At 32.1% G+C, this 24,150-nt stretch overlaps 1 protein-coding gene across 1 annotated transcript in view; it reads left to right on the top strand.

Annotated features, from left to right (window-relative positions):
• LOC136072095 (UDP-GalNAc:beta-1,3-N-acetylgalactosaminyltransferase 2-like) overlaps positions 1–24,150 on the top strand; it is a 42,167-nt gene that overhangs the window by 5,765 nt on the left and 12,252 nt on the right. The window contains exons 5-9 of the mRNA XM_065820358.1: positions 361–462; positions 2,490–2,585; positions 16,342–16,449; positions 18,208–18,316; positions 19,034–19,217. Of these exons, the coding sequence (XP_065676430.1) occupies positions 361–462; positions 2,490–2,585; positions 16,342–16,449; positions 18,208–18,316; positions 19,034–19,217 (599 nt within the window). The remainder of the gene's footprint in view (positions 1–360; positions 463–2,489; positions 2,586–16,341; positions 16,450–18,207; positions 18,317–19,033; positions 19,218–24,150) is intronic.

Here is a 24,150-nt window from a genome sequence, read left to right as displayed (position 1 = left end):
AGTAGGAGTTTTTTCTATAATTTTTTTAGATTAAAAATATTTAAATCTTTTCAGTAAAATAAAAATTTTACTGAAAAGATTTAAATATTTTATACCACTTTTAAAATTTAAAACGCTTGTAAAAAAATTTTCTTTTATCCTTATCTTTGTTTTTTTTTATTTTAATTGTAAATGAAACAGTCATAAATAAGATCAAAAGTTGGTTATTGGAGAAAAATAAAGATCATCAGGAGAAAAGAAGCTTATCAATAATAATGTTTTGTAGGCTTGTACAGTGAAAGTCAAAATAAACATGGTTTTGAAATTTACATTTAAAGAAAACGGACTTTTAAATTTTTCTTTTAATTATTTTTGTTTTAGGTGAATCATCCAATTGTTATACATGAGTTAGGTGTATATGACCATGCCCAAGATGGAATCAAAGGAATGCTCAAAGTTGTTTTATATAACTATGGTAACAAGGTTGTTTTAGTTAGTTGTCTTTTATTCTAGGAATTATATTTTAAATTAACCCTTAGAGCGCGACGAGCCACGATCGTGGGTATACCGTCAGAGCGCGAAGAGCCACGATCGTGGCTTTAAAAGTGGTCTTTGAAACTATGACTTTTTACAGCACAATACCGCTGTTCGTTCATTAAAAATGGTAGCATTGAATAGAGCACATTTTTTTCTATCTTTTGGTATATTGTCTTTATATATTTGGCATTAAAAATGAGCGACAGTGAAGAAAGTTGTATGGATGTTGTACCAGCGAAGATTTTTTAAGTTCCAGCGATGACAGTTTGTTTGATGAAGGCACGATAACTTTAATTTAAAAATTGTATACAATATTATTTAATACAAATATATCAACTAGTATGATAATTTGGAGTTTTTATTTTAATTTTTATGTAGACTTCAGTTCTGATGGCGATGGCGATGTTGATGGTAATGTTTTAGATGATTGGGTATTTATTCTAGGAGATGACCTTGGTCCTGATGTTGTTTATTTTACTGGTGAATCAGGACCCAAGCACTCAATTTCACCTGAGTCTAAGCCTATTGAATATCTTGACTTGTTTTTTACCCGTGAATTTTTGCAAAATATAGTAAATTTTACTAATAATTATGCTGATACATGGATTCAAAATAATCAACAACATTTGAGGTCCCATCCAACATCAAGAGGTCATGGATGGATTAAACAGGGAAAGACCAATCTTTTAGAGATAAAAGCTTTCCTTTTATCTCTAAAAGATTGCCAAAAAACGTCTAAAAGCCAAACAAACGTCATTCTAGGTTTAGGATTAAGTTATGGTGTGTTTCAGACAGCACCAATGGTTATTTGTGTCAATTTGAAATTTACAAAGGAGGAAAAGACCCAGATGTAGCAGCCATTGCCTATGGTATGACTTATAGTTTAGTTTTTCGTCTTTTGGGCCAAACTAATTTCCTCCATCAAGGTCATCACTTAGGTATTGACAATTATTACACTTCTTCTCAACTGTTATTAGATCTATATGCTTATCAGACCACTGCAACAGGCACAGTGAGAGTCAATAGGAAAGGCCTACCAGAAATCTGCATCAAATCAAAATTAAAAAACAAGGAGGTTTGCCAATGTAGAAAAGGGCCTTTGTTGCGAGTGGCATACCAAGATGGTAAAAAAAAGCCTATATTACTATCTACTGTTGCCAAAGCAGGTTTTACTGAAATACATAACAGAAGAGGAAATATAGTTATGAAACCAAATGCTGTTGCCCTTTACAATAAAACCATAGGTGGTGTAGATTTGGGTGATGCACAGCTCTATGTGTACTTGTCTGAGCGTAAAACAATAAAGTGGACAACTAAAGTTGCTTTTTCTCTATTTGGTAGGGCAATTTTAAATAGCTATTTATTGTATAAGCTCAATACAAATGAACATAAGCCAATGTCAAGAATAGATTTTATGATGGCTATAGTGGAAAGTTTAGTCGGAGATTATTATCCAGTGAAAGTAATTTCTAAAAGACGAACATCAAGAAAGATTGAAATGGCTAATAGTACAATTGTCTCATACCCACTTCCCCAACATACTGCAAATAACAATCCATTATATGGTCACAATCTTGTGAAAGTTAGTGCAGGAAAAAAAATAAAATGTGTAGCTGGGCACCAAACTCGCGTGCGCACAAGTTGGCAGTGTCAGTTATGTGGTGTTGGACTGTGTCCAGCCTGTTTTTGTAATTATCACATAAAAGCTGTGCATTAAAATCATTAAACTGCTTTTAATCTTATAAACCTACAAAAAAATAAAGTTCAAAAATAGTTTTTTCTTGTTTGTTTTTTGTTATGTTTTTTGCCGTTTTTTTTTTAGTTGAATTTTTCTGAACGGCGTTTAAATTTTATCGAGCGCTCAAAGGGTTAAACATTAATAAAGTATTTAAACTTTAAGCAACTCTTTTAAAATGTTATAAAATAAAAAGCGAAATAACTTCGTTGTGGGTGTGTTTTTTTTACTGTTGTAGGATGTCGTTACAGAAGTTGTCTTCACTTCATTTAGCACTGGAGAAAAAGATGGGTTCTATTTATATAAACCAGCTAAAAGATTTGTCTTACCAAAGGTTTTTAAATAATTTATTCCATATTTATTGTCATTTTATATAATTATAATTTTTTTTTAAGTAATTGTTAGTAATATTTATGACTTATAGTTTTTTTTTACTTATTTAAAATATTATAGGAATAATTTTTTTAAGGTGTAAAGTTGTAATTTTAAATCATAAAAATGTAGCTGGACGCTGCATTTTGCAACACTTTAAATCCTTTTTTGTGATATAATTTAGAAGATTTATTGGCATAAAAAAGAAACACTATATTTATATTATTTTTTTTGCTGGTGGATTACCATAAGTTATACTCTTTATGCTGTCTTTGATTTCTTACTTAGCTACAAGTCTATAATCATTTTAGTAAAATAAATAAATGATACCTAAAGTGTTGTCTTATATTTCAAGAAATTAAGATTCTAAACCCTTTCCTACCCTTTTTTTGTCTTATGTTTAAAATTTCTTTAAATAGTTAAAATAAGGTCAGCAGGGGCATTTGCCCCCTCCCCCCCAATAATTTTTCAAATAAATAATTTTGAAGAAATTGACTGAAAAAATGCCTTTAAAAAATAAAAAAAGGTCCTTAAAACTATTTTAGGGTAGTACTGCCCGCATTAACCAGTGTTATTTAAAAAAAAAAATAAGAGCCAGAATTTATCTTTGAAATAATAATAATTAAAAAAATTATTATCTAGATAAATAATTTGTTTTAAAAAGGTTAATTAACTTGAAACTTATTTATTAAGGGTTAATTAATATATGAACACAACTTGTTTTGGTACTTGGGATCCAGTACTTATTTCACTAAAGTCGACATATTACATACCAATTAAAAGTTTTTCAAGTTTACTATTATGTTTTGAACAAATATTGATTATCTAATTAACATACTTTAATTGATTTTAAAGATAACTATTTTTAAAGAGTTCAAGAATTGTCAGACATACTGTAGCTTTTACATTTATCCCAATTAATTGCAATTTTATAAATATTGTAAGTGATTACTTTGTGGAAGTAATTAAAAAACTTTACCTATAAGTTATTGAGGTCACAGATATAGGAAATGTATAACATCTGCTGATGTTATATGATCTGTTAAAAATTTGATTGAAAAATGGAAATTCTTTTCATAAGACATTTTTATGGAGCTGGTAAGTCTGCTAGTTGACAAATTCTAAGAGAATATAAACTTACTGGATCCACAAAAATTTGAAAAATTTCAGAAAAAACACGCAAAATAACGTATTGTCAGGATAAAAAGCTTGTGATATTTAGCAGCAAAAACCCTGTTTAACAGCTGTTAATTTAAATGAACAAATAAAATGTTTTATGGAATAATTTGTATTATTTCTAATGCAAAACATTTTTTATGGCATTTAAATGTGTTTGGAAGGCATTCTGCTAAAAAGCCATTGATTTCCTTGAAAATTCAAAACTTTGGAGATGGTATTTAAAGAAGTTTGAAGAAAGTATCTTATTACGAGTATCTAAAGAGGTCAAAGGTTCTTTTTTGTGATGAAAATAAGTTTATGCAGTTTGGATCAGATAGAATCAAGTTCATTGGACATCCATTTTGTACAAATCCTAACTCCCAACTGTTCACAGTAAAATATAGAGGTGGTAATGTGATAGTTTTGAGATATTTTAGTTTGGAAGATGTTGATCCACTTCATAGATATATATTTAAAAAAAAATCTTTTTTCTTCAACATCTTTGCTTACAACAAGGCTGCAAGCAACCAATAATAGAGTTGTTTATTGAGCAAGTTTATTGAGCAAGATAACAGTTGACAGACGACTTAAAATATTGCAAATTATATGAATCAGGAATGTGAGATAAAGGAAGCGAGTTCTGAAGAACTGATGTTTGAGGAAAAAAACGAGGGGGATGAGAGTTTTTGAAGCACTTAGGAACAGTCACAGAAAAAGCATGAGACTTAATTAAATGACGAGTAACATGAGAACGAATTGCATTAGATGGCACAAGAGACACTAGCTCTTTAGAGCAGTGCCCATAATAGTATTTGTAGAAAAGAGAAAGAGAAGCAACATTACAACAATGTGATAATGGATAGAGGTTGGCTGCAAAAGCAGGTCCAATTATGTTTACAATGCGTTTTTTTCACCTTGTCTAAAAGAAAAAGGGCATCATTAAATGATCCGCTCCAGATATGGCAACAGTATTCCATACAAGGCCGGATTTGAGATTTTTAGAGATAGAGAATAGAATCCCGAGTAAGAATGAGTCGAGCTTGATAAAGAGATGTAACCTTAGCAGATGCTAATTTTGCAACAGAATTGAATATGGTTTCCAAGTAAGATCGGAAGAGTTAATCCTAAATTATTCTAAATTATTGCAATAAAGATTGGCTGAAAAAAATTGAGTTTTATCTGTATTGAAATTCACCAGCCACTGTGAGTCCCATACTGTAGCAGAAGTGAGACCCTTTTCAAGCTCAAATGTCCCCTCTAAGCAATCAGAGAGTGTTAGCTTCTTATCATGACTAGAACAAATGGTACTATCATCAGCTAACAATGCCACCTTAGATGTGAGAATATCTGGAAGATCATTAATGTAATTTAAAAAGAGTATAGGGCCAAGGATAGAACTTTGAGGAACCCCTGAAGTTACAGAATAAGAAGAAGAGTGCTGTCAATCAAGGACAACTTTTATACTACAATTAGAAAGGAAGGATTCAATAATCTTAAAGATGTTGCCGGATACACCATAAGAAGAAAGCTTATGGAGAAGACCAGCATGCCAAACTTTATCAAAAGCTTTAGAAATCTTAAGAACAATGGCCTTAACCTCTCCACCTTTATCTAATGCACAATAAAATCTATCAGTTATAAATGTTAGCAATCAGCTGTAGAATGAGAAAATTGAAATCCATATTGATGATCAGAAAGTAATTTATTAGATTCAAGATGAGAGATTAAGTGTTTATTAATTAAAGATTCAAAAACCTTGCTTATATAGGAAGAAGACTAATCGGAGGGTAGTTAAAGGAATCAGATCGCTCTCCAGAATTTTTGAAAATAGGGATAACAGATATCGCTTTCCAGCAGGCTGGAAAATAAGACTCTGATAAGCACTTGTTAAATAGTTTTGAAAGTAAAGATGACAGCTCTGGAGAACAATTCTGCAAGACAATAACAGGTATGTTGTCCAGACCACAAGCTTTAGAAGAGTCTAAACAGGAAATCACTTTAAATACAGAAGCTGGAGTGATACAAATGTCAAGCAATCGATCAACCAGTTTGATGGCTAAATCAGGTTGAACGCAACTAGTGGAATCAAGAGATGATTTTGATGAAAAGTTCTTAGCAAACAGTTCAGCTTTGTCTTTAGGTGAGATGACAAAGTCTAAGCCATACAAGAGAGGTGAAATAGCAGATTTGCCTTTATTATAGATACTTTTAAAGATTCTCCAGAAGTCACGAGAGCCTAGTTTTTGAGATGAGATATGAGATTTCATGACCTGAAAATAGCGGGCTTTGACGTTGGACAAAACCTTTTTACAATGGTTTCTAGCAGTAATAAAAAGATGTCTGTTTTCTGGAGAATTGTTATGCTGATAGATATGGAAGTAAGAGTTTTGTTTGAAAATTGCAGCAGCACTATTTCAGGAAAACAATGGAGAAGAGTGAGGCCTGACCTGGAATCATCAAGATAGAATAAGTGATTCTATGCCACCCTGAATCCACAAAATTATGTAAGAAGCACATTTGTCAGCAGGAAGATGAAAGATTTCTAACCAAGGCCCATCACGAAGAAAATCATGGAAAGAGTCCCAGTCAGCTTTAAGATAGTTGTAAGAGGTACGATGATAGGGGGAATCTGATGATGAAGAAGAACGATTTAATAGTTTTAGAGAGATCAAACTGTGATCAGAAGCACCTAAGGTTAAATGTGGAGAAACTGAGCACTGACTTGGATCAAAAACAAGGCATAAGGTAAATGATTCAGGTTGTCTGGAAAGTGAGTTGGAAAATTGACTATTTGAGTTAGGGATTGAGAAGCTGTGGGCTTTAACGCCTGCAGAGTCACTAACACTAGAGCCAAGCCATTTAGTGTGATGAGCATTAAAGTTACCAACAACAACAAGAATGGCTGATGGATAAAGAGAGAGGGCTTGGTCAATTTGATTAGAAATTACATCAAAAAGAGTGCAGTCTTGAGATGAAGGGGAGCGATATAGAACAAAGAGAAAGGCGATAGAGTGAAATGGTGCTAAACAAAAGCACATAAAAGATAAGTCTGGATTCAAACCTAGTTTCCTGACAAATGGGTGAATTCTTACAAATGTAAATGCCCAGTCCAAGCATGTGACTATTGGAGTCTTTACGAATTAAAGGAAGATAACCATCAACACTACAAGATAAGACAGCTGAACTCAAATTAATCTCACAAAGAGCAATTAGGTCTGGTAAACTTTGCAAGAGATATGATTCAACAGAAGAAAAGTTACTTCGAATACCACGAATATTAGTGAATGATAGGTTTTGAGATCTTTGTGATGACGATGGTTTTTTGTTTTTTATAGTTTTTATTGTTTTAGTCATTTATAGATTTGTTAAAGAACCTGACTCAAAGCATAGGCAGTACTCAGTACACTGTTTAATAGCCCAAGAAAATGCCTCATTACTATTAATAAACCCTAATGTGTAACAAAGGGCTCCAAATGTGGCCTTGACAATGCACACTAAAAGTTAAAACAGGGACACCATCCATGCGCAACATGGCACTGTTAGTACTCTGATATTTTACAGCTGTTGATGGAAACAGTCTCTCTGTGAGCTACCACAGAGTTTGTGAAACCTACCAGATGGCCTCAGAACCATAAAACTGAGTTTTAGAGCTGTACCCTCATTAGGAGATAATAGAACGAGTTGCCTAGTCATAAAAACAGAGACTCAAGCAAAACCCATGCATTAAGTCAAGAAGATCCAGCATTCAACATCCTAAATTAGAAACAATGTATTATAAATACATCTGCGCCAGCCTAACAGATGAAGAAGGGGTGCGAGGTTGATCAACAGATAAAATCTGTGTACCCCTTAAGAATACTGGAATTATTGATCAAGAAATATACAAAGACATGTAATATGCAAGAGTATTGTGTTACCTCATGCAAGGAATAAAAAATGCCTCATGGATTGATATGTCATCAGGATAACAACTCCAAACACGTAGGCAAATCAGTTCAAGAATTTTTCAAAAAGAATAATGTTTTGAAGTGGCTATCTATTATGTTTTGAAGTGGCTATCCCAATCAACTGACTTAAATGAGTTTCACTATTAAGTGAAAATCTGTTCTTGATTGTTACTTGATAGTCCCTCGATATAGTAAAGAGATTTCTAATAAATTTTGATTAAATATCATTGAAATATTCCTACTTTTGTTTGCAAATTTTTAAACTCATTAATAATTGTTCTTTTTTTAATCAATTAAAAAATGTTAATTAAAATATCAATTCAATGTTATAATTATTTTAAAACATAATAGTAAACATAAAAACCTTTTAATTAATATTTATTTTAGCTTCAGTAAAGGATGCGTTGAAATATTGGTAAAAAACACATTTTTTTACATTGTTTACAAATTTTTTGATGCTAATGTTATATATTTGATGCTAATGTTATATATTTTGATGCTATATATTTTGATGATTAATATTGATCGATATATATATTTGATTAATATATATATTTTGATGCTTGATTAATATATATACTTGATTAATGTATATATTTTGATGCTATATATTTTGATAATGTTATATATTTTGATGTTATATATTTTGATAATTTATATACTTTGATGATAATGTTATATATTTTGATGCTAATGTTATATATTATAATATTATATACTATTGATTTTGCCGATTTTTTGGTCATTAAATTTTAATTTTCCACCATTAAGGGGTAAACAGATTCTATCTGTTGGCCAGTCTCTCACCTCTTCTTCATCTATTAGGCTGGCACAGATGTACTTATAATACATTATTTCCAGTTTAGGATGTTGAATGCTGGATCTTCTTGACTTAATCAACAGCTGAAAAATATCAAAGTATTAACAGTGCCATGTTGCGCATGGATTGTGTCCCTATTTGTACTTTTAGTGTGCATTGCGGAGGCCACATTTGGAACCCTTTGTTACGACTTAGGGTTTACTAGTAGTAATGAGGCAATTGCTTGGGCTATTAAACAGTGTTCTGAGTACTACCTATGCTTTGAGTCAAGTTCTTCAATCTAATTTTAAAATGAATAAAGTACTAACAACTATAAAACACAAAAAACCATTATCATCACCAAGTTCTCTAAACCTATCATTCACTAATATTCGTGGTCTTCGAAGTAACTTTTCTTCTGTTGAGTCTTATCTCTTGCAAAGTTCACCAGACCTACTTGCTCTTTGTGAGACTAATTTGAGTTCAGCAGTCTCATCTTGTGATCTTAGTGTTGATAGTTATCTTTCTTCAATTCGTAAAGACTCCAATAATCATATGCTTGGCCTGGGCATTTAGATTCGTAAGAATTCATCCATTTGTCGTGAAACTAGGTTTGAATCCACAGACTATTCTTTCATGTGTTTTCGTTTAACACTATTTCACTGTATCTCTTTGTTCTCTATTGCTCTCCTTCATCTCAAGACTGCACGCTGATCATATTGACCAAGCCCTCTCTCTTTATCCATCAGCTAATATAGTTATTGTCGGTGACTCTGCAGACTTTAAAGCCCACAACTTTTGCCTTTCACAATCCCTAACTCAAATAGTCAACTTTCCAACTCGCTTTCCTGACAACCCGAATCATTTACCTTCTCTACTCGACTTATGTCTTGTTTCTGATCCTAGTCAGTGCTCAGTTTCTCTGCATTCTCCCTTTGGTGCTTCTGATCACAGTTTGATCTCTCTAAAACTAATTTCTCATTCTTCTTCATCACCTGAATCCCCCTATTATTGAACCTCTTACAACTACAGTAAAGTTGACTGGGATTCTTTCCGTGATTTTCTTCGTGATGGCCCTTGGGTAGAAATCTTTAGTCTTCCTGTCAACAAATGCACATCTTACATAACTTCGTGGATTCAGGCTGGCATGGAATCTTTTGTTTCCTCTCGACGATTCCAGGTCAAGCCTCACTCTCCTCCATGGTTTTCCTCACTCTGTGCTGCTGCGATTGCCAATTGAAACCGTTATTTCCATATTTATCAGCAAAACAATTCTCCAGAAAACAGACGTCTGTTTATTACTGCTAGAAGCTAATGTAAAAAGGTTTTGTCTAACGCCAAAGCCTGCTATCTCAGGTCATGAAATCTCGTATCTTATCTCAAAAACTAGGCTCTCGTGACTTCTGGAAAATCTTTAATAGTATCAATAATTAGGGCAAATCTTTAATTCCACCTCTCTTGTATGGTTTAGACTTTGTCACCTCACCTAAAGACAAAGCTGAATTGTTTGCTAAAAACTTTTCCTCAATATCATCTCTTGATTCCACTAATTGCATTCTACCTGATATTACCAACAAATAGGTTGATCCATTGCTTGATATTCGTATCACTCCAGCTTCTATATCTAAAGTGATTTCCTGCCTAGACTCTTCTACAGCTTGTGGCCCAGACAACATACCTGTTATTGTCTTGCAGAAGTGTTCTCCGGAGCTGTTGTCTATATTCTCAAAACTATTTAACAAGTACTTATCAGAGTCTTGTTTTCCAGCCTGCTGGAAAGCGACATCTGTTATCCCTATTTTCAAAAATTCTAGAGAGCCATCTGATTCGTCTAACTACTGTTCCATTAGTCTTCTTCCTATCATAAGCAAGGTTTTTGAATCTTTAACAAACAAACACTTAATTTCTCATCTTGTTCAATCTAATTACTTACTTTCTGATCATCAATATGGATTTCGATCTTCTAGTTCTACAACTGATTTGCTAATAGTAATAACTGATAGGTTTTATCGTGCATTAAATAAAGGTGGAGAGGTTAAGGCCATCACTCTTGACATTTCAAAAGCTTTTAATAAAGTTTTGCATGCTGGTCTTCTCCATAAGCTTTCTTCTTATGGTGTATCTGGCAACATCTTTAAGATTATTGAATCCTTCCTTTCCAATCTTAGTATAAAAGTTGTCCTCGATGGACAGCACTCTTCTTCTTATTCTGTAACTTCAGGGGTTCCTCAAAGTTCTATCCTTGGCCCTATACTCTTTTTAATTTCATCAACAATCTTCCAGATATTCTCACATCTAAGGTGGCATTGTTTGCTGATGATACCAGATATTTTCACATCTAAGGTGGCATTGTTTGCTGATGATACCATTTATTCTTGTTGTGATAAGAAACCAACACTCTCTGATTGCTTGGGGGGGGGGGGGGGCATTTGAGCTTGAAAAGGATCTCACTTCTGCTACAGTATGGGGCTCACAGTGGCTGGTGAACTTCGATACAGATAAAACTCAATTTTTTTCAGCCAATTGTTATAGCAGTAATTTAGATCTTCCTATATTTATGAACGGTGATGGGTCATCTACTCTTCATCTTCTAGGATTAACTCTTACTTCCAATCTTTCTTGGAAACCATATATCAAATCAGTTGCAAAATTAGCATCTGCTAAGGTTGCATCTCTTTATCAAGCTCGTCACTTTCCTACTTCGGATTCTATTTTCTATCTCTATAAATCTCAAATCCGGCCTTGTATGGAATACTGTTACCATATCTGGGGCGGATCTTCTAACGATGCCCTTACTCTTTTAGACAAGGTGTAAAAACGCATTGTAAACATAGTTGGACCTGCTCTTGCAGCCAACCTCCAACCATTATCACATCTTCATAATGTTGCTTCTCATTCTCTTTTCTACAGATACCATAATGGACTCTGCTTTAAAGAGCTAGCGTCTTTTGTGCCATCTTCTAAAGTTCATACTCGTGTTACTCGTCATTTAATTAAGTCTCATCCTTTTTCTGTGACTGTTCCTAAGTGCTCCAAAAATGCTTATTTGTCTAGTTTTTTTCCTCGATCATCCTTCATCGTGTTTTTCTGATTCATATAATTTGCAATCCTTTAAGTCGTCTGTCAATCGTTATCTTGCTCTACAATCTTCATCTTTTCTCTTTCAGTAACTTCCAAATTTAATTAGTGGCTGCTTGCAGCCTTGTTGGAAGCAAAGATAATTAAAAATATATATATATTTATAAATAAAAATTCTTGTACATCTTTAAATAAAAATTCATATTGGGGAAAGTGGTGCACCATAATACACTTTTGATTTTTTATTTATTTTTTCTAATATGACTTTTTTTGGCGATTGGTGTAATTTGTAGAATAAATTTATACCTTCAAAATTAAATTTATTAATTACCAAAATAAAAAAGGTTAAACTTGTGAGACTATTTAAGATAAAATTAAAATTTGTATCAATGTACCACACCCATTGGTGCTTACACATCATTAAAAAAGTAAATAAAAATTATAAAACTGTGAGTGAGTAGGCATATTTTTACTTGAAAGACTATTAAGTTAATAATTATAACCCCAATAATGCGTCCAATGGTCTAAATCACATTTCAGAAATCTAGATAATATATTGTTTTAAATATCATTCTAAAGTGTCAATAAATAATGGCTTTGTATTGAAATTGGATCTCCTAGTATTATATTTAAATAAATCTTTTAAAAATTGACTGTAATTATCAAAAGGTCAGGTTATCCTGCTACTGCTCAGGCTACGTTATCCTGCTACTGGTAACATGTAACCCAGAACAACCTGCTTCATGTGCTGTAGCCTTGTAGAATATGCTTTTTAAGGCAATGGCTTGGAGAAGCTAACCCCGACTTAAAACACCCCCTGCTTTGGGGCTCTTGGTTGAGTAAAGGCTAGAGATAGTGTCTCGATATAAATACTCATCTTGGGCAGACCTTAGATGTATTGGCTACTGTCTTATAGAAGGCCTTCTTGGAAAAGACTTAATGGGTAAACAGGTTCTATCTGTTGGCCAGTCTCTCACCTCTTCTTCATCTATTAGGCTGGCACAGATGTATTTATAATACATTATTTCCAGTTTAGGATGTTGATTGCTGGATCTTCTTTACTTAATGCATGGGTTTTGCTTGAGTCTCTGTTTTTATGACTAGGCAACTCATTCTATTATCTCCTAATGAGGGTACAGCTCTAAAACTCAGTTTTATGGTTCTGAGGCCAGCTGGTAGTCAGGTTTCCTGAACTCTATGGTAGCTCTCAGAGAGGCTGATTCCATCAACAGCTGTAAAATATCAGTGTACTAACAGTGCCATGTTGCGCATGGATTGTGTCCCTATTTGTACTTTTGGCATGTCATTGTTACGACTGAGGGTTTAATAATAGTAATGAGGCAATTGCTTAGGCTATTAAGTAGTGTACTAAGTATCATCTATGCTTTGAGTCAAGTTCTTTAACAAATTTAAAAATGAATAAAGTACCAAAAACTATAAAACACGCTTGGCTCTAGTATCAGTGACTCTGCAGGTGTTAAGGCCCACAACATTTGCCTTTCTCAATCTCTAACTCAAATAGTCAATTTTCCAACTCGCTTTCCAGACAATCCAAATCATTTACCTTCTTTAAAAACTTATGTCTTGTTTCTAATCCTTGTCAGTGCTCAGTTTCTCCACATTCACCCTTTGGTGCTTCTGATCACAGTTTGATCTCTCTAAAACTATTATCTCATTCTTCTTCATCATCATAATTTTTTTGTGATGACCTTTGGGTAACAATCTTTTGTCTTCCTGCTGACAAATGTGCTTCTAACATGACTTCTTGGATTCAGGCTAGCATGGAATCTCTTATTCCCTCTTGAGAATTTCAAGTCAAGCCTCACTCCTTTCCATGATTTCATTACATTTTCCTGCTACAATTTCCAATCGAAGCCATTACTTCCATATCTATCAGCAAAACAATTCTCCAGAAAACAAAAGTCTGCTTACTACTGCTAGAAACCATTGTAAAAAGGTTTTGTTTTAAAAAAAGCCTGTTATTTCCAGGTCATGAAATCTTGTATTTCATCACAAAAATTAGGCTCTCGTGACTTCTGGAGAATCTTTAACAGTATCTATAATAAGGGCAAATCTGCTATTCCACCTCTCCTTTATGGTTCAGTTTTTATCACCTCACCTAGAGACAAAGCTGAATTGTTTGCTAAGATCTTTTCATCAAAATCATCTCTTGATTGCACTAGTTACCTGAAATAGCTGACAAAAAAGTTGATTAATCGCTTGACATTCGTATCACTCCAGCTTCTGTATCTAAAATGATTTCCTGCTCAGACTCTTCTACAGCTTGTGGTCCGTACAACATACCTGTTATAGTCTTGCAGAAGTGTTCTCTTGAGCTGTCATCTATACTTTCAAAACTATTTAACAAGTGCCTATCAGAGTCTTGTTTTCCAGCCTACTAGAAAGCGGCATATGTTATTCCTATTTTCAAAAATTCTGGATCTGCGATCCAGAAATTTTGTTAGCAATCTGACTCGACTAACTTCTGTCCCATTAGTCTTCTTCCAATCATAAGCAAGGTTTTTGAGTCTTTAATTAACAAACCTCTCATCTTGAATCTAATAACTTACTTTCTGATCATTGACATGGATTTTAATCTTCTTGCTCTACAGCTGATTTGCTAACAGTAATACATTTTATTGTGCATTAGATAAATGTGTACAGATTAAGGCTATCGCTCTTGACATTTCTAAAGCTTTTTATAAAATTTAGCATGTTGGTCTTCTCCATAAGCTTTCTTCTTACAGTGTATCAGGTAACATCTTTAAGACTATTGAATTGTTCCTACCAATTGTAGTATTAAAGTTGTCTTCAATGGAAAGCACTGTATTCTTTATCTTTATAAATCTTAAATCCCTCCTTGTATGGAATACTGTTGCCATATCTAGGGCAGATTTTCCAATGATGCTCTTTCTCTTTTAGACAAGGTGCAAAAATGCATTGTAAACATTGTTGAACCTATATATATCATTAAGTAAAAATTTACATACATATATATATATATATATATATATATATATATATATATATATATATATATATATATATATATATATATATATATATATATATATATATATATAAATATACATATATACATACAGGGGCTTTTCTAGACCATTTTCGATAGCTTCGACCCTATTTGGGCACCGCCCAAATTAAAATTTGAGGACTCTTTATTTATTTTTTTTTTACATTTTTACTGCAAATATTGCTTTTTTTGTGAAAAAAATAATATTTGCAGTTTGCCGGAAAGAGGAGGTACCGCTACCCAAATTTTTTTCCCAGATTAGGCCCTGATATATATAGATATATATTTATGTATACATATGTATATATATATATATATATATATATATATATATATATATATATATATATATATATATATATATATATATATATATATATATATATATATAAATATACATATATACATACAGGGGCTTTTCTAGACCATTTTCGATAGCTTCGACCCTATTTGGGCACCGCCCAAATTAAAATTTGAGGACTCTTTATTTATTTTTTTTTTACATTTTTACTGCAAATATTGCTTTTTTTGTGAAAAAAATAATATTTGCAGTTTGCCGGAAAGAGGAGGTACCGCTACCCAAATTTTTTTCCCAGATTAGGCCCTGATATATATAGATATATATTTATGTATACGTATGTATATATATATATATATATATATATATATATATATATATATATATATAATATATATATATATATATATATATATATATATATATATATATATATATATATATATAAATATACATATATACATACAGGGGCTTTTCTAGACCATTTTCGATAGCTTCGACCCTATTTGGGCACCGCCCAAATTAAAATTTGAGGACTCTTTATTTATTTTTTTTTTACATTTTTACTGCAGATATTGCTTTTTTTGTGAAAAAAATAATATTTGCAGTTTGCCGGAAAGAGGAGGTACCGCTACCCAAATTTTTTTCCCAGATTAGGCCCTGATATATATAGATATATATTTATGTATACGTATGTATATATATATATATATATATATATATATATATATATATATATATATATATATATATATATATATATATGTATGTATATATATATATATATATATATATATATATATATATATATATATATATATTTATACATTAATTTTAATATAAAAACCTAAATCCAAGGGGCCACTATAATTAATGTTTTTTTATTTATACTTATTGTTTTTATACCCTATCTCAATCCTATTAATTGCTAATACGAATCTTGATGAACAAGACATCTTTCCAGAGAAACAAAGTTTCTTTTAAGCAAGGTTTGAACTGCATACTTTGCTTACAAAGTGTACACTACTACCAGATGATAAAACATTTTAAATTTTTTTAATTTAAATTTCTTTTAAAATGATAATAATATTTGGAGTATATTGGAGTATATTATTTAATAAAAAAAAAAAGGTTTTTTAAAAATTTAAACAAATAAAAAGAAATTTTGTTTAAGAGCATTAAAAAATTTTGTTGAAATTTTATTAGCTACAAATGTTTGATATTTAATGCTGACTTAATTTAATGCTGACTTAATTTAATGCTGACTTAGTTTAATGCTGACTTAATTTAATGCTGACTTAATTTGATGCTGACTTAATTTAAGGCTGACTTGATTTAATGCTGAATTAATTAATTTAATGCTGACTTAATTTAATGCTGACTTAATTTAATGCTGACTTAATTTAGGGTTTTTATGGTTCACTTGTGGTGCAAGGAGTTTCAAATGATGATCCAGTTTTGGGAAATGCTAATTGTATAATTAATAGTGGTGGAGGTTTGATTACACATAAAATGGTAATAAGTTAATAAAAACTTTTCTGAAAATGTATTATAGCAATCATGTATCAGGCTAGTTAATGGCTGGTTTTTTACATAAACGGATTTAAAATCTAATATTTTATATTAATTTATGCACTTTAAATTTATTTAAGTTTCATAAAATAGATGTTTTATTCACAAATAAAAAGCATTTAACAACTTGTTAATATATTTTAATATTTAAAAATCACTGCAAATATATTCTAGATCAATTTCTGGAAACTCCCCCAATCACCCCTACAACAGCCAGAACCTTTTTTGGCATACTTTTGATGCATTTTTCTGCCAATCACTGCAATTGTTTATTATGGTTCCAGTGGTGAATAGTTCTTTTTATTAAATACACATTAATTGAAATATTTTCTTTAGTTATTTCCTTCTTAAGGAACATTCAAATATCTTATATAGGGCTGAGGTCAGGTGAGTGAGCCAATCCAGTAATAGAACATTCTGTTCTGATATTTTTTTGATTGGTATAGCTGTATGACATGATACCCCATCCTGCATGAAGGTTTTCTTTTACCAAACCATTCTGCCAATTGTGGCAACATTCTTTGTCTAGGACTTTCTAATATTGCAACTGATTCATTATTCCCTCGACAATCTTGAGTTCTACTTCCAAATATCTTTGACCATATCATCGCTGAGGAGGAGAGCTGAGGAGAGTTGTACAACAGCTTGAAGGGTTTTTTTACGTATTAAGCCTTCTTTGTTAACACTTGAAAAGTTTTCTACTTGAGTAAAAGTTTTTCAAAAAACAAATAAGAGGTAATAATTTGAACAAACAGCACATTTGATAAAAAGTTTTTTAGTTATTTTTACTTCTGTTTAACTTTAAGTAACATATTCAAGATGAGAGTTTTATGAATTCTATTATTAATTCTTCATTTATCCAATGATTCTTTTTAAATAATCATTTTGGCATTTCAAAATTTCTACAATTTAACTTTGATATAAAAAATGATCACGTGTTTAAACTTTTAAAATAAATTTCAGATAACTAAACAAAAATAGAAAAAAAGATAACTAAACAAAAGTTGATAAAAGAGTCATCACCATCATCAACATCATCATTATTGTCTTCATCATCTTCATTGTGATCATCATTATCCTAGTTTTAGTTTCTATGTTTCTATGTTTGCATATGTTGCTTAGCTTGCATAGGATTTAAGTTTTTCATATTGTTTTTTGTATATACATGATCATGAGAATTTTTTCAACTGCAGAACTTTTATGTTGCCTGTAATGCACTCTCTCCGAGTTTCTTACTTCTACTTCTTTACTACCTTTTACCTCTGAAACTGCTAATACTCTATATGTTGATACTTAATCATTTGCAATCTTTGTTTAAGCTTATTATTTCTTTTCTTTTAGAGTCATACCACACATCCATACCAAAAGTGTTAAGAGCACATTATATACCATTACATCTATTGTCAATACATTGCTTACATGCTGTGCAAGCAATAGCAATAGAGTTTGATCCAATTCTTTTCTGTACACTTCATATGATCACTTTCCAGTAGTTTCAGTTTGCTTATTCTTGACTTTGCAATGTATAACTTTTGTCTCATTCATGTTTATCTAAACCCCCTTGCTTCCTTTGCTAACAATTTTTTTTTTACTTTTTATTCAGGTTAAGGTTGATCTCAAAATGTGACCACACATGTTATTCCTTTGGAATTTACATATATTGGTATTTATATTGTAACAGTTTTTAATTTTTTTTTTTAGTTTTACCGGAGTTTATCTGCAACTGACAGTTATTTCCCTGGATTTCAAAATAAATACTTTAACACTTCTTGCTTTATTGCTGGACCTTCTTTCAGATATTCTTCATATGGTTTGTTTATATTTGTTTTGGCATTCATATAATGTGGCTGCTAACTGTTGCTATGACAACTAAAGATTATGATTTATCATTTTTATATTTATTATAGTTAGGGAAGATGAGGCATTTTAGCTGTTGTAAAGTTAACTAAAAGAAAATCTTGTAAAATTGATGTAAAGTTTCCAGTTGTGGGTAAAGTTAAGATGAGCTCACAAAACTTGGGTAGTAATCATTCTTGCAGTAGTATCACAATAAAAATAATTAATCTAGATCTGCAAAATAGGTTATTACCAGGAAATGCATCTTGTTGTATAATTTTGTTTTAACTTTTCCATTATGTCATATTCAAATAAAAAAATGGAGTAATGGAAACTTGTCCAAACTAAACAAGTGTGGAAACATGAATGTTAAATATAATAATAATATTTTGTTTTTATAATAAATATAATAATAATATTTTGTTTTTATAATAAATATAATAATAATATTTTGGTTTATTACTTTATTTGATTTTTAGCCTTATCTGAATTTAACAATATTTTAAAATCATAATATTTTAAAATAATCTTAATTAAATATGCTTGCGTTTCATCATGACTTTTAACCATGATTCATATTTTTATTTTAAGTTAAATTAGTGATAATAGTGAAAGTTATCTTTCATTACCTTTTCATCTTAAAAAATAGTGATAATGGTGAAAGTTATCTTTCATTATCTTTTCATCTTAGAAAATAGTGATAATGGTGAAAGTGATTTTCAGAGAATGCAACAACACAAATACTATTCAAATCAAATTGAAGAACAGGAAAAACGCTTACAAAAAGAGTATTTGGAACATAACGATATATTCTTTGCTGATGTTGTTGAAAGTTATCGTATATTACCCATGAAAATGCTTCACTTTTATTCTTGGTATGTTCTTTATGCTGATTGTTTATGGTTTTTTTCTGTTTTGATCATTTAGTTTAAACTTTGATTTATATTAATTCAAATTTTTTTTTTGAATAATAAAAATTAAAATCTTTTTGATTTATCAAATTTAAAAATGTGTATTTTACCTGAGTAAATTATCTTCATGGCAAAATACATTTTAATTATATTCATGGCTTTTCCATCATCTTCATGGCTTTTAGTTTTGAACAGCTTTACTAACACTTTTGCGGCGAATTTGTTTGTAAAGTCTAGCATTATGGGAAATCACAATATCTTTCAACAATGAAAAACAGAAAGGTCAGATGCCTTAAATTATACTCAGGAAAAAAATAAGAGCTTATAAACAAGGTTACATATAAACAACATTTAAATCAAGTAAGGTTTAAATCAAGTAAGGTTTAAATCAAGTAAGGTTTACATCTAAGTTTTAGATGTAAACCTAACATTTAAATCAAGTAAGTTTAAATCATATTTTGCAGGAAATTAGTAAATACTTCATTTCTTTTGTATTTTTTTTCACTTAATTTTTTTTGAATGTAGTAATCTTCCAACAAAATCTCAAAATCTATTTATTTTTGAACATTCAATATTTCATGAGTTGTTCATTATATTTTAAAGTAGCGTCTGCAGCAGGAATAGCAGCAAAAGATTTTTTTGTTTAAAAGTGTATATTGCATCATTAAATTTTTTTCAAATTTTTTTTACCAAATCTTTTTGCTTGTGAAATAACACTTTTCTATAGTTTTATATGGTTCAAAATTCAAGATGTTGTTTTTTGCTTTTTTTATTTTCTTGTGCCATTGCTAGCTTCTTCTCATTGACATATTTTGATAGAGTCGTTCTAATTTTAAATAAAATGTAGTTAATTAAAAACCTTTTGATCTCAACTCTCCAGATAAAGGTCGCATTTGGCAAAGCTAACTTCTAACCTAAAAATTTCTGAGATTAGTGTTGTTTTTTTTCTGAGATCAGTGATTTTTTGCCTATATATTATTTTAAGTTGTTATGATGAAAACTTTGAATTAAAAATTTTGTAGTGACCAAAAATAGACTGCATGCAACCTCCTTTAAGTTGGGAATTATTGAATAACAAAGAGTAGTAAATGACAACCCTCTTACTTAGTCCTCTTCTTTACGTCTTCTTAGATAATCGTTTACTACTGACCTTTCATGGAAACCATGGTTTCCATGAAACATCAGTGTTGTAAACCATAATAAAATAATCTTTCATATATATTTTGGCTTTTATCAAATATAAGAAAAAAAGAACTACAAACATCTGTCGTATATAAATAGCGTAACTCATAACCGTATGTATAATAGATAATATATAAATAGCGTTACTAATAACCGTAATATTCAGAAGACGTAATATTCAGTGACGTCATTAATATTATATTACATTATTACTTAAATTATAACAGTCTTCTCCACGTTAGGAAAGTTTTAGGGCAGAGAGTATAGACTTAACCTCTAAGATAATTTGGCCTCTTCGTAACGCATCCTGTTCTTGAGGGTATGTTAGTAAGATTCTTTGGAGTAGTAACTTTCTGTATAGGCTGACTAGGTACCGCTGTTGTAGGTGACTGATTGCAAGGGATACTATCTATAATTGAATTCTCAACTAATTGGCTTGAAGTTACTTCATTGGTTTCGTTTAGTTCTTCTTGGTTTCTGTTTATTGAATTGCTGATATTGTTGCTAATGATTATCTGTTCAATGTTCAAATCACCGGATTGTTGTTGGACTGATTTTGTTGGGGGGATTTAGGTCTTCTAGTGGGGCAAGGTCTTTTGTTGAAACAGTATCAGTTTTTCCATTTTGAAATTTTATTCGAGCGTAGTGCGGCGATATTGTTTCTAGCAGGTGAACTCTGTCAACAAGTGGATCTCCTTTCATTCGTACCTGACGTCTGTAAAGGATTGTGGAATCCTGTTCTGTTAAGAAGTTAGGTAAAACAGTGCCTATTATTGATGAGCGTTGAAAGTTCATCATCTTCTGATGGGGTGTTTCGTTAGTGACGGTACACAGAAGTCCTCTTATGGAGGAAAAAGCCATTTGCAATACTATTTCCCATTTCTCTTTTCCTAGACTTTTTCAGAGGTTTACCTAGAGGTTTTCAGAGCTAGACTAACAGCTTTTAGTATTGTTCTGTTTATTCGTTCACACTGACCATTGCCTTGGGGATGGTAAGGAGTGGTTCTAGTTTTAATTACTCTGTTCTTTTCTAGAAAAACTTTAATTTTTAAACTTTCGAACTGAGTTCCACGATCTGTATGAACAGATGATGGTGCACCAAATAATGAAAAGAGGCTGAGAAGGTGTCGTATAACAGTGTCAGCTGATATGTCTTGACAGATAAATGCGAATGGGTAGCGTGAGTACTCGTCAACCACCACGAGGATGTATTTGTTTGCTGTAGTGGATTGTAAAGGTCCAACAAAGTCCATCTATAAGCGTTCCCAAGGCCTTGTTGCCTGAATGAGACGACTTGTGGGTGATTTGTAAAAACGTGGTTTGAGTTCATTTCAAGTTGTACATTGGTTTGTTAATTGTTTGATTTCTGCGGTGGAGTATGGTAGATTTCTGGTCTTGCAGTAATGTATCATTCTTGTAACTTATGCGGTAGTGGTGTAGTGGTAAAGCGCTCACTTCATAAGTGAGAGGTTCCGAGTTTGATCCCCACCACGTCCCTGGTAGTACCGCACTCAACTTGTTTCTCCGCGCAGCGGCCTTGTTCGTCAAGGTTCATGTTTCGGAGTTATAGAGTTGAGAGAGGGTTATAACCACTATTAAGTAGCCTCCTCATCTGTAGTGGCTTTATCGGCCTTGAAGAGGTAAATAACAAAAAAAAAAAAAACTCCGGGATGGCATAGCTGGGAGTGGATACTGCAAAACGCTTTAGTGTTATTTCCAGTCGAGCAACATCTTGAAAGGGCATCTGCTACAATGTTTTGGTTCCCCGACCTGTAAGAGATTGTATAATTAATATCAGCTAATTCAAACGCCATCGTGTTAATTTTTCATTTTTGATTTTTGTTGCACTCTGTTTATTTAAAATAAGGGAAATGAATCTTTGGTCGGTTATTATATTAATATATGGTACTGAGTTAATCAGATGCCTCCATCTTCTGCACTACAGCACTCCACTATGGCAGTCGCTTCTTTTTCAACTATTTTTTTTTTTTTTTTTTTTTTAAACATCTTCGCTTCCAACAAGGCTGCAAGCAGCCACTAATTAAAGTTGGAAGTTACTGTAAGAGAAAAGATGAAGATTGTAGAGCAAGATAACGATTGACGGACGATTTAAAAGATTGCAAATTATATGAATCAGGAAAGCAAGATGAAGGAAGCGAATTCCAAAGAGCTGATGTTCGAGGAAAAAAACTAGACGAATAAGCGTTTTTGGAGCACTTAGGAACAGTCACAGAAAAAGGATGACACTTAATTGAATGACGAGTAACACGAGAATGAATTTTAGTAGATGGCACAAGAGACGTTAGCTCTTTCGAGCAGTGCCCATTATAGTATTTGTAGAAAAGAGAAAGAGAAGCAACATTACGACGATGTGATAATGGTTGAAGGTTGGCTGCAAGAGCAGGTCCAACTATGTTTACAATGCGTTTTTGCACCTTGTCTAAAAGAGAAAGGGCATCATTAGAAGATCCGCCCCAGATATGGCAACAGTATTCCATACAAGGCCGGATTTGAGATTTATAGAGGTAGAGAATAGAATCCAGAGTAAGAAAGTGGCGAGCTCGATAAAGAGATGCAACCTTAGCAGATGCTAATTTTGCAACCGATTTGATATATGGTTTCCAAGAAAGATTGGAAGTAAGAGTTAATCCTAGAAGATGAAGAGTAGGTGACTCATCGAGTACATCACCGTTCATAAATATAGGAAGATCTAAATTATTGCGATAACGATTGGCTGAAAAAAATTGAGTTTTATCTGAATTAAAGTTCACCAGCCACTGTGAGCCCCATGCTGTAGCAGAAGTGAGATCCTTTTCAAGCTCAAATGCCCCCTCCAGGCAATCAGAGGGTGTTGGTTTCTTATCACGACAAGAATAAATGGTAGTATCATCAGCAAACAATGCCACCTTAGATGTGAGAATATCTGGAAGATCGTTAATGTAAATTAAAAAGAGTATAGGGCCAAGGATAGAACCTTGAGGAACCCCTGAAGTTACAGAATAAGAAGAAGAGTGTTGTCCATCGAGGACAACTTTTATGCTACGATTGGAAAGGAAGGATTCAATGATCTTAAAGATGTTGCCGGATACACCATAAGAAGAAAGCTTATGGAGAAGACCAGCATGCCAAACTTTATCAAACGCTTTTGAAATGTCAAGAGCGATGGCCTTAACCTCTCCACCTTCATCTAATGCACGATAAAACCTGTCAGTTATTACTGTTAGCAAATCAGCTGTAGAACGAGAAGATCGAAATCCATATTGATGGTCAGAAAGTAAGTTATTAGATTCAAGATGAGAAATTAAGTGTTTGTTAATTAAAGATTCAAAAACCTTGCTTATGATAGGAAGAAGACTTATGGGACGGTAGTTAGACGAATCAGATCGCTCCCCAGAATTTTTGAAGATAGGGATAACAGATGCGGCTTTCCAGCAGGCTGGAAAACAAGACTCTGATAAGCACTTGTTGAATAGTTTTGAGAGTATAGACGACAGCTCTGGAGAACACTTCTGAAAGACAATAACAGGTATGTTGTCTGGGCCACAAGCTGTAGAAGAGTCTAGACAGGAAATCACTTTAGATACAGATGCTGAAGTGATATGAATGTCAAGCAATGAATCAACCTGTTTGTTGGCAATATCAGGTAGAACGCAATTAGTGGAATCAAGAGATGGTATTGATGAAAAGTTTTTAGCAAACAGTTCGGCTTTGTCTT

The sequence above is a fragment of the Hydra vulgaris genome, chromosome 15, assembly GCF_038396675.1.
Source record: "Hydra vulgaris chromosome 15, alternate assembly HydraT2T_AEP".
NCBI lineage: Eukaryota > Metazoa > Cnidaria > Hydrozoa > Anthoathecata > Hydridae > Hydra > Hydra vulgaris.
The sequence above is the reverse complement of the archived record's forward strand: the minus strand, read 5'-3'. Positions and strand labels throughout refer to the sequence as shown.